Source organism: Dreissena polymorpha, chromosome 16, assembly GCF_020536995.1.
Source record: "Dreissena polymorpha isolate Duluth1 chromosome 16, UMN_Dpol_1.0, whole genome shotgun sequence".
NCBI lineage: Eukaryota > Metazoa > Mollusca > Bivalvia > Myida > Dreissenidae > Dreissena > Dreissena polymorpha.
This window is the reverse complement of record NC_068370.1, coordinates 11,202,665-11,217,446: the sequence shown is the minus strand read 5'-3', so window position 1 is coordinate 11,217,446 and position 14,782 is coordinate 11,202,665. Positions and strand designations below refer to the sequence as shown.

The 14,782-nt window shown below is 34.2% G+C and overlaps 1 protein-coding gene across 2 annotated transcripts; it reads right to left on the bottom strand.

Moving 5' to 3' along the window:
* Positions 1-9,988: 9,988 nt before the first annotated feature.
* LOC127862970 (uncharacterized) lies at positions 9,989-14,287 on the bottom strand. 2 transcript variants are annotated; one of them, XM_052402248.1, is made up of 4 exons: positions 14,222-14,287; positions 11,988-12,119; positions 11,205-11,353; positions 9,989-10,728 (listed from the first exon to the last, which is right to left on the bottom strand). In XM_052402248.1, the coding sequence occupies exons 2-4, from the start codon at positions 12,086-12,088 to the stop codon at positions 10,559-10,561; spliced, it is 420 nt and encodes a 139-aa protein (XP_052258208.1). In that variant the 5' UTR covers positions 12,089-12,119; positions 14,222-14,287; the 3' UTR covers positions 9,989-10,558. The 2 variants fall into 2 exon arrangements, with proteins under 2 accessions (XP_052258208.1, XP_052258207.1); XM_052402247.1 differs by lacking the exon at positions 14,222-14,287 and having other exon boundaries at positions 11,988-12,165.
* Between the last annotated feature and the right edge of the window lie 495 nt (positions 14,288-14,782).

The following is a 14,782-nucleotide window of genomic DNA, read 5'->3' as shown; positions in this document are numbered from 1 at the left end:
AATTGTGCATTTTGATTTATGATCTGTGTTGTTTCAAACTACAAATTGAATATGGTTATACAATTTCTAGTTTAAATTATTTATATTTTGAAGTTTGTGATCGATGGCATTTGTATTGTTTCACTTGAAAATGTATTTAAATGCCCTGTAAAATACTATATATATGCAAATGAGTGTGTTCAGTTATTTTCCAGCATAATTGTACCTGTAAATATTTAATGAAGGAATATTAGTTGGAACTGCCTTTTCCACTTTGTGTTATGCTGACCTGGACAATTCAATGTGCGTCATCTATTGCGCAGAATTTGTTGACATTAGCTACAGTTGCAAAGTTGCCAATATGACTGCAACTCTACATGCCTTAAAGGGAACGTCAATCAGATTGACAAAAAAAAGAAAAATTCTAAAATACCGTGTTTTTTTTTACAATTATTAGATTATATTGATAAAAATATCACAAATTGTCTATTACATTACTTGAAAAAGTTGTTAAGTTTTCATATTTTCAGTATATTTGCTAATAAAAGTTTACTGGGTATGTGATCCAGGTAACTACCAGCTAACTATAAATAATGCAAGTAGATTGATCATCATTGTCACGTGGTAAACCCAGGAATGCAAATTGTGCATGCGAAGTGAATTGTATATATTTTATATATAAAATGATCAATCTACTTGCGTTATTTATAGTGTGTATATTGTTATGTCACCTATTTTCGCGATGTTCTTTCGATTTCACATCGCAAAATTTTATTACAGAATATACTAAAAATATTAACTATTTTCAAGTAATGTAATATACCAGTAGTGATATTTTAGTCAATATAAACTTATAATTGTAAAAAAAATTCAGTATTATAGAACTTTTTTTTTCGACAATCTGGTTGACGGTCCCTTTAACTCTAGTGTAAGTGCTGTCAGTGAAAGTAACAAAATAAAGACATGGAGAAAAAACATTAATAATAGATTCATCAACTTTTAAGGAAACAAAATAAGAATTTCACGTTTTACCTGTGGAACTTTATGAAATTGTATGGACTGAACAATAAGAATAATCATGATTTTTTTAATCAGGCTGTAATATTTGTTTGCTTTTAGCTTGACTTATAAAGTAAATGTAAGCTTTCAATCTCACCATGTTGCCAACATCTGATTCTTGTGCCCCCTTGTTATGAGAGGGAGGGATATAGAATAGCTATTGCTCTTCCGTCTGTCCCACTTTTTTGTGTCATGCGTAACTCAAACATTTGTGCTAGAGAGATAAATCTTTGCAATTGTACTAACTACAATATAAATTGGGCATCTCCATATTTTCGTTCTAATGTTTGCAACATAACCTGAGTTGTGGAACCTTGCTCAGAGAATTTGTAGTTATGCCCCCGGATGAATGATCGGGGGTATATTGTTTTTGGCTTGTCTGTCTGTCATTCTGTCCCAAAACTTTAACCTTGGTCATAACTTTTGCAATATTGAAGATAGCAACATGATATTTGGAATGCATGTGTATCTCATGGAGCTGCACATTTCAGTCTTGAAAGGTCAAGGTCATCCTTTAAGATCAAAGGTCAAATATCTGGCTTCAAAGCGCAGTAGGGGACATTGTGTTTCACAAACACAGTTCTTGTTGTGACCTGGCTCAAATAATAGAATTGTCATTAATCAAATGATTTTATTTCGAACATTAATCAAGTACTTTTTTCTGGTCCCTCGGGATCAATGACTCCAGCGCTGTCGTGTTGAGAATTGAATACCGCTTAAGGCGCTGCTAGGGGGGCATGAGAGATGTTGCACCTTCCATTATCTCTCATGAACCGACTCAATAAAACCGAGTCGGCAATATATGACTTAAGTTTTGGTTTGGTTGCACTCGAGGGATAATTTGTTTCAGAATCTTCCTAAAAGCCTAGTGTTAGAGTGTAGACTTTGATTGCAGGAGGTTGCACTGCGGGTTTGATCCCCAGAAGCGACATTGAAAACTAACATACTTTGTAATCTAAAAGGCTTCTAAAACTGATGTACTAAGATAATGTGAATTTTCTCTCACATGATCGATGGTCATCATGAGTTATATTATATAAAAACTCACAGCAGTAGTAAACAATGGGACAATAATTTATAAACGCATCTTTCATTTGTCTTTGACACTTTGAGTTGATATGGCCTAAATTTAAATATATGACTTGACTTAACCAGCATTCTTGTGACAGAGCTAAAGTGTGAATGTCCTATTGAAGATCACCTAAATCCAGATTTTCTATTATAGAACTGTGGAAAGTTTTAAGGGTGTGCCAAGTAAGCAAACAATGGGTCATTACCAACACGCCACAACTGATCTATGACTGTTTTAAAACAAGAAAAATCAGTGCCTGATTTAGATTTCCTTACATAGTTCAATAAAAACTAATTTCAGAAGCCTGGTAACAGTTTCATTTAAATGTAACCAATGTTTCAGACCAGGGCCTTGATATTGAAATCTAGGACATGCATGGTCAGATGATGTCATTAAAGATAAAAACAAATTTCAAATACATACAAATGTAAACATGTATCTTTAACTAATGTAGATGTTATAAATAGTAAAATGCACTAAGTCAGAAGGCATTTGAATTTTCTGCTGGTGCGTCGGCACACCAGGTGACTTGGCTGCAATGGTTTGATCAACTGCTTGGATGTGTAGTTACATTATAATTGACCAGTCGCCAGCTGTCAATCATACTCACGAAATAACCAATAAGATTTCGTTTATTGCGGCCACATGGTCCGACAAACAAAGACTGTCGGAGTAATGGATAAAGCGTTTTATAAAAACACAACTTAGTGGGCGGAGCGATCTCGTAAAAGGCGACTGGTCAGTTATATTATACAGTATATCAAACTGTATTATTTCAACTATGTTTGCATCTAGTAAACATATATTGATAATATTTACAAAATTAATGTATAATATGAATGATAAACTTGATTGAAATCATTTAAATGATACTGAAATCAAAACAGTAATTTATACTGATAATTATTTAATATATGTTGCTTGATACAATCATGTACATCATGTATATCAAATGAGATCATACTGTAACTTCAATGATGAATTTTAGTGAATTATATTAAATCCAAAATTTAAGTCACTCCCATCTCTCTCCCGCAGCGAGCATACCGAAAGGTCCTGTTGTGTTCAGATCCAGATCCAAAAATATTATACATAATTATGTATCATGTTGTTAAGAGGGGATGATTTTCCATCTGTTGTATCAATATATTGTTTTACTTCTTTAATCAATGTGTTTGATATATAAACATAGCCCCAGGGTCAGAGCTTCAGGCAATGCATATTTCACCCCCTGATCTTTTTCTAATGGATATTTTAGCTAGTTCCTACATTCAATACAGTCAAATATATTTAAGTAGTATCTGTACACATTGCTAGATTAAATTTTTACATTTAATGTTATTAGTATTAAAAAGATATACATTGTAGTACAAATGTTCATGCTAGATGAATTAAGAGCCTCAGTTAAGCGGTATTTAAACATTTTTAAATGTTTTTTTTTTTTTAAATGTATACCTATTTTCTCTTGAGCACTGGTCAAATATAAAATGAATATCATTTTACCACTTTCATATAGAGCACTGACCAGATCTCAAATGTGTATCCCTTTTCTCAGGATCCCTGGTCATCTCCTTTTTATCACCTAACAAACACCTATCAAAATGGCAAATTATATGCAGAATAATTCATTTTATGCAATAGTTGAATGAAATACTTCAGAAAAAATCGACATTCTTTCCACATGGAAATTTCATTTTTCAGTCATGGAAAAAGAGCTTGCACAACACAGATCAAAAATACTTTTTATTTGTGGATCACCCCATATCTTGATACCCTATGTGCATAAATATCTCAAGTCTTGATGAATTCAGGACAAAAAAATTGTATTTTAAGTCCTTAATTGCCCTGGCTATAGTTATCAGATTAATATAAGCTCAATCAGTATATTTATATCAATATAATAATTTAATTATTTGTGCTTTGTGTATTGTAATCATATACACAATCATGCAATTACATGATAGCAATTAAAAATAACAAAGCCGCTCATACTATGAAGGTCATTGACAAAGCCTTTGGTAAAAATGTGAAAACATTGTCAGAGTGTTATCGCCCTCTCGTGCCAGCAAAAACAACACGTTGACAGGTTGTCATTTGTGACAGTTCTACTTTCACTTTCATTTTGTGATATTCATTATCATCAAACTATTAACACTTATGCGGCTGAGAAAAATATCGCTTTTGCTCATTATGCCCCTCTTCGAAGAAGAGGGGGTATATTGTTTTGCACATGTCGGTCCGTCGGTAGGTCGGTCTGTCCGTCCACCAGATGGTTTCCGAATGATAACTCAAGAACGCTTACGCCTAGGATCATGAAACTTCATAGGTACATTGATCATGACTGGCAGATGACCCCTATTGATTTTGAGGTCACTAGGTCAAAGGTCAAGGTCACAGTGACTCGTTCTTGGATGCAGGTTTTGCTTCCAAATGACCACATTTGCAGATTATATTATGTACTGATGTCGTGGGGTCTATCTACCAGGGCTAGCGCTGTCCCAAAATTTGTTCAAGCCAACCAGTTTTTTGTTTTTTGGTGCGCAAAAACTGGTTTGGAAATAATTATATATACATGTACTATCAACTTGTTATGCCCCCCTTCGAAGAAGAGGGGGTATATTGTTTTGCACATGTCGGTCCGTCGGTCTGTCGGTCGGTCCGTCCACCAGATGGTTTCCGGATGATAACTCAAGAACGTCAGGCCTAGGATAATGAAACTTCATAGGTGCATTGATCATGAATGGCAGGTGACCCCTACTGACGTTCATGTCACTAGGTCAAAGGTCAAGGTCACAGTGACTCGAAACAGTAAAACGGTTTCCGGATGATAACTCAAGAATGCTTACGCCTAGGTTCATGAAACTTCATAGGTACATTGATCATGACTGGCAGATGACTCCTATTGAATTTCAGGTCACTAGGTCAAAGGTCAAGGTCACAGTGACTCGAAATAGTAAAATGGTTTCCGGATGATAACTCAACAATACTTACGTCTTGGATCATGAAACTTCATAGGTACATTGATCATGACCGGAAAATGACCCCTATTGATTTTCAGGTCACTAGGTCAAAGGTCAAGGTCTCAGTGACTCAAAACAGTTAAATGGTTTCCGGATGATAGCTCACGAATGCTTACGCCTAAGATCATGAAACTTCATAGGTACATTGATTATGACTGGCAGATGACCCCTATTGATTTTCAGGTCACTAGGTCAAAGGTCAAGGTCACAGTGACTCGAAAACGTAAAATGGTTTCCGGATGATAACTAAAAAATGCTAAGGCCTAGAATCATGAAACTTCATAGAAACATTGATCATGACTGGCAGATGACCGCTTTTGATTTTCAGGTCACTAGGTCAAAGGTCAATGTCACAGTGACTCGAAATAGTGAAATGGTTTCCGGATGATAACTCAAGAATGCTTACGCATAGGATCATGAAACTTCATTGGTACATTGATCATGACTGGCAGATGACCCCTATTGATTTTCAGGTCAAAGGTCAATGTCACAGTGACAAAAAACGTATTCTCACAATGGCTGCCACTACAACTGACAGCCCATATGGGGGGCATGCATGTTTTACAAACAGCCCTTGTTTAATATATTTTCTGTACATTTTTTCAATAAACTTACATAAATACACATTTTCTTCGTTTATTCAAACATTCCTGAAAGGCTATCGCTTTGTTTACATCTTACGCTTACATCAAATATCTCAAAGGAGCATGTAATAGTTATATGAGTTACTTCATCTTTTCAATAAACAAACAACGGACAGATCTGTTGGGAACTATTTTTCTCCAATTTAAAACAAGAACATTAATAAACGTCCGGCAAATCAGAAATAACATTTAAACCCGGGCATTAACTCGCTCGCAAAATACCAAGCTCGCTTGGTACATGTTTCCGTGGTTGTTTCCGATTTTCCGATTGATATAGGATGTTTTTGCAATATTTCATCACTTCTTGTTTAACTGATTTGTACTTAATCTTAAAAAAAATCTTTTCTTCTTGATAGCATTTTAGATTTTCATTCAGTCAACTGTACCCTTAACATTTACTTCAGCAGCAACTTTTCTGTATCTTGCAAATATACTTTCAACGCCATCGGCGCTCTCGTTTCTTGTTCTTTACGTTGTGATGTTTATTTTGCACTCAAAAGCACGTCAATGATATTGATAAGGCAGTATACAAACAATCAAATACAGCACAAATTGCAGATCTGATCCAGTTTTCTCGCAATTAAATAAGTAGGACAACTTATATCATAGTCGACATTCCGTTTGTTTACAATCGGCGATTGCAGCGAGGATTTAACATACATCGTTAGACGGGGGGCATAACTTGTATTCTTCGTAATGTATATATGATATCCTCCATGTATATCTAACATGTTTGATTATCGTCAGTGTTTGATTACTTGCAAATATGTGTTGTTCTTCTAACACAGAGGTGTTCTTACAACTCCAAATATTATATAAAAGTAATACTTATTGATTTAAGAGCTTTATATTATAAAAGTAAATTTCATTTTAAATATCAGTTTTATCGGGCTAATATTATCAACGACAACTACAAAATATATGTGAGTATGGCAAGGCTCACAGACTGTACGGGCGGATGAAATAAAACACTAAGTCAACATTTTGTACCGTTTTAGAGACGAATTCGACCTTCTTTTTTAATATAATACGTACCCTGATCTCAGAAATATCCGAGTATACTATAATCGCCACCGAAGTAAGTTCTAATGAATTGCACTATTTTGCAACAATTTTAGTGTTTTTTTATAAACTTTTGCTGTTAATATTTAAACAGAGCTTTTCATATGAGAAATATGTTTAGTCTAGATTACTTATAATGATGATGGTGATGATTGTGATGATTTAGATTAAAATGATGATAATAATGATGATGATCATGATGCTGATGATATAGATGGAGGTCGTGGTGGTGGTGGTAGTGGTGGTGTTGATGATGGTGGTGGTGGTAGTGCTGCTGCTACTGATGGTAATGATGATGATAATGATGATGATGATTATGATGATGGTGGTGGTGGTGGTGATGATGATGATAATGATGATGATGATGATAATGATGATGATGATGATGATGATGATGATGATGATGATGATGTTGATGATGATGATGATGATGATGATGATGATGATGATGATGATGATGATGACGATGACGACGTTGACGATGACGATGATGATGATGATGATGATGATGATGATGATGATGATGATGATGGTGATGGTGATGGTGATGATAATGATGATGATGATGATGATGATGATGATGATGATGATGATGATGATGATGATGATGATGATGATGATGATGATGATCATGATGATCATGATGATGATGATCACGATGATGATGATCATGATGATGAGGAGGAGGAGGAGGAGGAGTAGGAGTATTTGGATGATGAGGAGGATTTAGTATATTAGAGTTATATGATCGTATTCTGAAGTAACTTACAATTGTAGATTAATACGGGTGACAAATCGGTTATATATAAACGGTATGTAGATATGTTGTTATTAACGGGACCTTGGTTCTCCTTTATTTTTACATGGTATTGATGGCATACTGAGATAAACAGATTTGTGATTTGTGGTTGTGTATGACACCCAGACAGGTTTATGTAACACGTTGTATGGTATATAACGTTAATGTTGTATAATTGTATAATTATATAAATTAAGTTATTAAACTAATTGGAAACCGATTTTTGGATCTTATTTGGCATACAGACTAATAGCGTTCGAATTGATCCATTATTTTTTTTTTTCAAAGTCTCAATACAATTTTGTATTTACAATTACGGGCTTCACAAAAAAAAAATTATAATGTAATGATTGTGTATTATGTGTTTGTCATAAGGCACTAGTGAATTGGCAAAAATTGTATTTCGTAATATAATGACACAGTTTTAACTGTAATAAACTCGCCTTGAGAGATTTACACTGAGTTGTAATAGTGCTTACTCTCATTATTATCCCAATTTATGAAAATATTTTGTTTATTTCAAAACACATTTCAAACGCTTTTCACAGCGCCAATAAAACAGATAACCAAAAAACCGATCAACATCTCCCAACAAAGTGCGGGTTCATCGGCTTTTCAAAGTACATATCTTTAGTAAAAGAAATAATCGAGCCGGCACGTCGATAATGCATTTAACGCAATGATGTTGGTGAGACTTAGTTTACAAAGTTACGATGTGTTGGTCGCATGGTAAAAAACTATGTAACTTTTGCTGTTTGGAGATAAAATTTTGGAAAAATATGGTCTTTTATGTTAAGTTGATTTCCGATGATAATGTAATTTGTAAGAATCATGTGATTGATTACATACTTGACATGAACAATTTAACGACACTTTATTGATAACGATATTATAATGTATAAATACGTGTAAAGTATATTGTATAGTGTTATATTTATGCAATACATAAAATAAAGTGAGATTAAGTTTTTCGGTAATGAATTGTTTTTCGTACCCAACAATTGCATCATCAAGTAGGGGCTTCCTACAATGGGCGTTTCCGGCGCATCCCACAACGTATGTCACCGACACAGTTTATCAAGCTTGGCCTATAACTGGATGACTGCGTCATATCTGTTTGAATCATATCTATATTAAAGTTCACCTGCCACGGTTTTAAAAACCCGTAAAACACCTTTATTTATCGAATTTAGTGCATATCTAAACTATTTCGCACCTCACTTCATTTCAAATACGGTGTTATTAGTGAGAACGAATAGAACAAAGTCGCGATTTTTCACACATTCCGATGTTCTCGCCATTTTCATTCAAACCGGAAGTGACGTCACAGGCACTCAATAACGACTCAATTACGAGCCGGCATCATAAATGGCTTCGGATGTATTATATCTTGCAACTTAAGTTAAAAAATTGTTGAAAAATGGAAGATGATAGCGATTACGATGAGTTTTCCGTTCAACCGTATATGTATGAGCCAGAATTTAGTGACAGTCAATCAGATTTTTCTGATTCTGACTCGGACAGCGAGGAAACTTTTGCCGATGCCCAAGACGACCATCGTGTTGGGAATACGGATTGGTAAATATATAATTTTGTTACATGCAGGTGTCGGCAAAAAACTAAATAAAATTATTCTTTGATTGTTATTCTACAGTACAAGCTTGTTGAATATGACTAGGTTGTATGATCTAATTATTATAAATTAGAACGGATACTTGAGCCTGTTCTGATTAGATAGGAATGTTTGTATTGCAATTCGACGTATTTGTTTTATTTTCAGATGTGCATGTTCATGTTGCACACCATATCGTGTGCAGATTGAGTGCAAATGCTGCACAGAATACCCAGAGCTGATGGAAAGGATGGACGAGGCAGGGGTAAAGTGCATAACTGAGCATACAGGCTTCAAAGCTAACTGTCCCCATCCAGATGTCATTGAAGTTTCGTTTTATGAGTTCCTTGATGTAAATGGTCCCATCGGTGATGAAGAACCAATACATGAGTAAGTTGTCATTAATTATTAAAAATGTTTATGAAACCAGGACAGTTTGTAAAGAAAATACACTGTAGACATTAAATAACACAATGTTTTGTGTGAACTTGTCATTTGTATTTCATACTGTAAATATGTTTTGATACAAATAATAAAAATAACATAAAAAAGACAACATTAAAATACGCGTGTATACAAGATGACTGTGTTATCTAATTGTAAAATGAAGTATCAATTTGCTACACAATGATTTTTGGTTACTTACAAATGACAGTTCATTATTATTTTTCAACATTTGAAATAAAAATATAAATACAAGCTGTTTAATTTTTTCATACGTACACTACAATAACAACCTGCTACAACATGATGTGAAGTTGCTTACAAAATCTGATTTCTGACATATTTTCAGTAAAATATATATTATATAATATTATATTCAAGCTGAATAAGTTTGTTAAACTGTAAACTTAAGTAAGAATCTGCTACAGCATGGCTTGTGTAATTGTCAGGTTGAAAAGTACCTTTGTTTTACTAAACATACTAATATTTATCATAATGGTATCCTTATACATTTATAACTTCAGAGTATACAGATACATTGCATATAGAAGACTGGCTCCTTGGATTTGGCACCGTCTGAGCAAGAAGGACCGACGACCTCTTCCGTCAAGCGCTGTGGCAGCCATTCGCCAGAGATTTCCGTACGACTCATACATTGGATTTTGCTCGCCAGGGATGAAAACTAACATTTTACAGTTGGTTTCCCACATGGACAACCATCTATAGTTTTTTGGTTTCCCATCGTAAGCCTTAACGCGCCCAGTACTATGTACATGTAGTGTCATGTGTAACCAATACTTTCTTTAAAAGTAATAGATAACTATACAACAAAACGGGCAACCACTAATTTCCATCCCTGTTCGCTAATTAAATCGCGAACGATGGTTCTGCACAGCCTCTGACTTCAGGATTCTGTTTGCAGATGAAGACAGGGGTGGCGGTGAAAACAGAATGTTGCCAGAGGCAGCCCTTGCATTGGCATCGCTCTTGTACTCCTTTCATCCTAAGCAGCCCTGCCATTAGTTCATCAACATAGTCTGAAAGTTATATTAAAATAAATTATAATTATTGATAAATTGTTCCTTCTTATTAGAGAATAATAAACAATGAATGTTTTTTGTATTGTTGTCTTCAACCATGTATTACAGAAATCTATTGCTTTAAGAAACCAAACATTTTGATAAAAGATTGCATGTAAACTCATGTATTTATTTTGATATCTTAGATAATTTCACTATCTGTTCAGAAAAAGAGACTTGTATCAAGCTTATTCTAAAAACTCAACAAGTTCAAAATGCAAATACATTTAATGTTGTTTTACATTCAGAATAATCACCAGATTTTAGAATCATAATTTCTAAATTTTGTTTCAACATATTGGACAAGTTCAGGTGATTTCTGTAAGCGGTAATGTATTTTTTTATGTGCAAAAACAAAATTCTTCAACAAGATAATTCAATATTGCTATCTGTGGTTATTATTTATACAATAAAATTCATTATGAATACATTACCATAAGTGCAATTCTCTTTAACTGCTTTAACCACATGGTGTCCAGCCTTGTACTTAGGATAGGAGAGTCTGTATCTTTTTTCCCCCTGTCTGGTCTCAGCCTGCTTGCAGTTTGCATTTGCCACGGAATGCAAAGCAGCAAGATGTAGTCTGCAATTTAAAAGTAACATTATTGGAATGAATTGCAATATGAACTGAGACACACAACAGAGGCCCTAACACTTTTGTCCTTTCCCTGTGGTTTGACAGTGAACCCCATATGTTCTGTTGGCCAAAATACAACAGTCTGAAATGATGAACATTTTGCATTTTTCAGAAAAACACAATGCCCCCAGCTGCGCCACTTTGAAGCATATATTTGACATTTGACCTTGAAGGATAGCCTTGACCTTGACCTTTCACCACTCATAATGTGCAGCTCCGTAAGATACACATGCATGCCAATTATCAAGTTGCTATCTTCAATATTGCTAAAGTTATGACCAATTGTAAAGTTTTCGAACAGACTAACAGACTGACAGACGGATGAACTGATGGCCAGTTCAAAAACTATATGCAACCCTTTGGGAGCATAAAAAATAGAAAGTTTCCCCATGTATAGAAACAGAAAATAAAGAATTAAAACTATATCACAAGAATTGAGGATTTTTTTTCAAGCCAATGTAAATATGTAACTCCTATCACATAAAAATCAGGCTGTTTGGAAATAATTAAACACACTTAATAATTGACATTGTTTGGAGATTGTTAAACAAACTAATTATTAATTGACATTATTACGAACCTCAGATGTCTGTGATGACTGCGAATACACATTATCAAAATGTGATTCAGGATCACTGATCCGAACAGGCGACTGTTCACAAGACATTTCTTCACAGACATCTGGCTCTTCCACACATGATGAATATGGGTCCTACAAATAATTGTCATGTTACTTTTTATAAATTCACACAGAATAATGACAGAATGACACAAATGTTTATATCACTTAATATAAGCCAAACTATGCTATTGAACTTTGAAATAGTATGTGTCGCACTCTGAGAAACTGGGCATAATGCAGGTGCGTAAAGTGGTGTCCCAGATAAGCCTGTGCAGTCCACACAGACTAATCAGGGACGACACTTTCCGCTGGAATGGTATTTTTTGTTTAAAGGGAGTCCCTTCTTACTGAAAATCTTGTTAAGACGGAAAGTGTTGTCCCTAATTAGCCTGTGCGGACTGTACAGGCTAATATGGGACGAAACTTTACGCACAGGCATTATGCCTAGTTTTCTCAGAACGCGACAGATATATTGCAATCATTAGCCTTTTAGTGCAAGTGGGGATAGTCTGATCAGTTTCCTTTTCGGATTTTGAAATTGAAGGGTGCTAATTCTTAAAAGAGCTCTTCAGTGCACAAAGCCATATTATCTCATTTGCATAATTTTAATATAAAAGCATGTGTTTCATTATAATTACTAAGTAAATATTTCTAATAACATGATTGTTAATTGAAAACACAATTTCTATTATAAATAAAACTAGTTTCAGTTTGAACATTTAAATTAATTTATTGATAAATTATACAACTTCCTTTATAATCATATGATAAAATCCACACAAGAGCATGGTGTAGGGCATAGTGAGACCTTGGGTGGGACTTGGAACTGCACCCCTTGGTTAGCTAAGCTAGGGCACTGGTCTGATAGTAATACATTTTATGATTGTTTGTTGATTTAATTGGGCTAGGAATAATCTTTATCTTGAAACCATACTGTGTTCTACCATAATCTTGTGATATATCCAAAGATAAGGCGCTATTCAACAACTAAATAGCCATAAACTCCAAGACACTGATGGCAGTTCTGTATGGATTAATACACAACACTGGTAACTGGTGTCAATTTGACTGGTAACCATGGACATTCTTGAAACTTAAGAAACTAAGAAGCAATCATGTGCTTTGTTATATTTAATTGAATCTAGAGAATATTATTTCAGAGAAATGCCAAGCTGTTCATTGTTTAAGAAATAATAAATTGTACAAATAATTACAGTCCATGCACAAAACCCTTCTCAATTTACATTTTTATCTGAATAATTCAATACAGCATGCTGAAATGTGTTAGTAAATACTATTAATATTTTTATTAATACTATTCTAATTTACTTTTACAATGTCTTTTAATCATCTGTGTAATAGACAGTACTTTTTTATTTTGTTCAATATATCAGTATAAGAAAGTTTACATAATAATTATTGTTTTACCAGTACTTTGATTCTCTCATACTTTCTTATCTTATGGAAATGTAATTGAAATAAGCCCAATATTATTTTTATACTTTGAATATTTTTGGTGAGTTAGCTAGTCTTATTTATTTATCAAATGGAATGTTTTTGTCAGTTTTAAAGCTGTTCCACTGATTAACCTATTTTTCCTTATTAATAAGAGAAGTGTTTTAATTAATTGTTTGTCACTAAGCCATTAATTCATACATGCATACAAAATATAAGAAAATTTTGAAAAATATATATTAAAAGGTAAAATAATTAGGCATATCCATACTGGGCATAAGGCTGAGCCTGTACATGATCGAACCCATGTGTGCCCCATCATTCCTTATAAACTGACTAGACTTTTAAAGTGTGGATGAAATTGGAATTATCATATAAGCAGCATTTTCTAGCTACTTGGTACAGAAAGATTTCCATTTTTTGCGGATGTGTTCTGAGTGGAAGGCTCATTATCCAGAAAAACCTAATCCATCCTGTATGTTGACCATCAACAGCACTGACATTACTCAACAATATACAGGAAATGGCCTTGAGCTCAGGTCACCTAGCTGAGAAGGACACATATCAACCACTGCGCTTATAAGACCATCTTTATGTTATTGATAAAATATAATTTATTTAAATATAATGCATGGTTAATACTGTGAAGAAATACTTATAAGTTGTTTGCGGATTCAAATGTTTGACAAAACAATGTGTGAGAATACTATAGTCTATAGGTCAAACAATATTTCTACAGTACAGCTTCCTCTCCTTTGTATTAGCCTGACCAGTATTTGAAATAAACTTGCATCGGAGACTATTGTGCATTATTTTCTAACCAGATGTCAACGCATTTTTTAATACAAATGTCTTGAAATCATTTGTAATAATATGCTGACATAAACATAATTACCGGTTTCTGGTTCCTATTAGAATAGGCGCCATACTTCGCTCGGTTGTGCTTCCCTGGTCCAAGGTCGTTGGGATTTAGTGGAGCTTTCTTTGAAGCATTGTATGCCTCTGTTTCCGGAAATATCGTTGGAATTGCACCAGCTTTGAGCTTGAGCTTTAACTGGGTGCTGGAGGTTTCGGTAAATGACAAGTTCGGTAAATTGATTTATATAGTAAAAGCCGTGGAGGTTTCGGTAAATTGATTTTAATGAGGAGGTATACCTACAACGAGGTGTTAATGACACCTATTATAGGCTTACAATAACATTAGGGGCATTTATTTGCAAACTGTGGATTAATTTTGAGTTGAGTAATTAATGCTATGCTATGGTAAAGAATTAAGGAAATGAATGAGCTACCTCTGA

What these genes read in the sequence shown, in the direction of transcription:
- LOC127862970 (XM_052402247.1), bottom strand. Translation starts at nt 12,136, where the DNA reads ATGACAATTATTTGTAGGACCCATATTCATCATGTGTGGAAGAGCCAG. An exon ending in AGTCATCACAGACATCTGAG is followed by an intron (nt 11,354 to 11,987) that starts GTTCGTAATAAT and finishes TTTAAATTGCAG; the next exon opens with ACTACATCTTGCTGCTTTGC. An exon ending in TAAAGAGAATTGCACTTATG is followed by an intron (nt 10,729 to 11,204) that starts GTAATGTATTCA and finishes TATAACTTTCAG; the next exon opens with ACTATGTTGATGAACTAATG.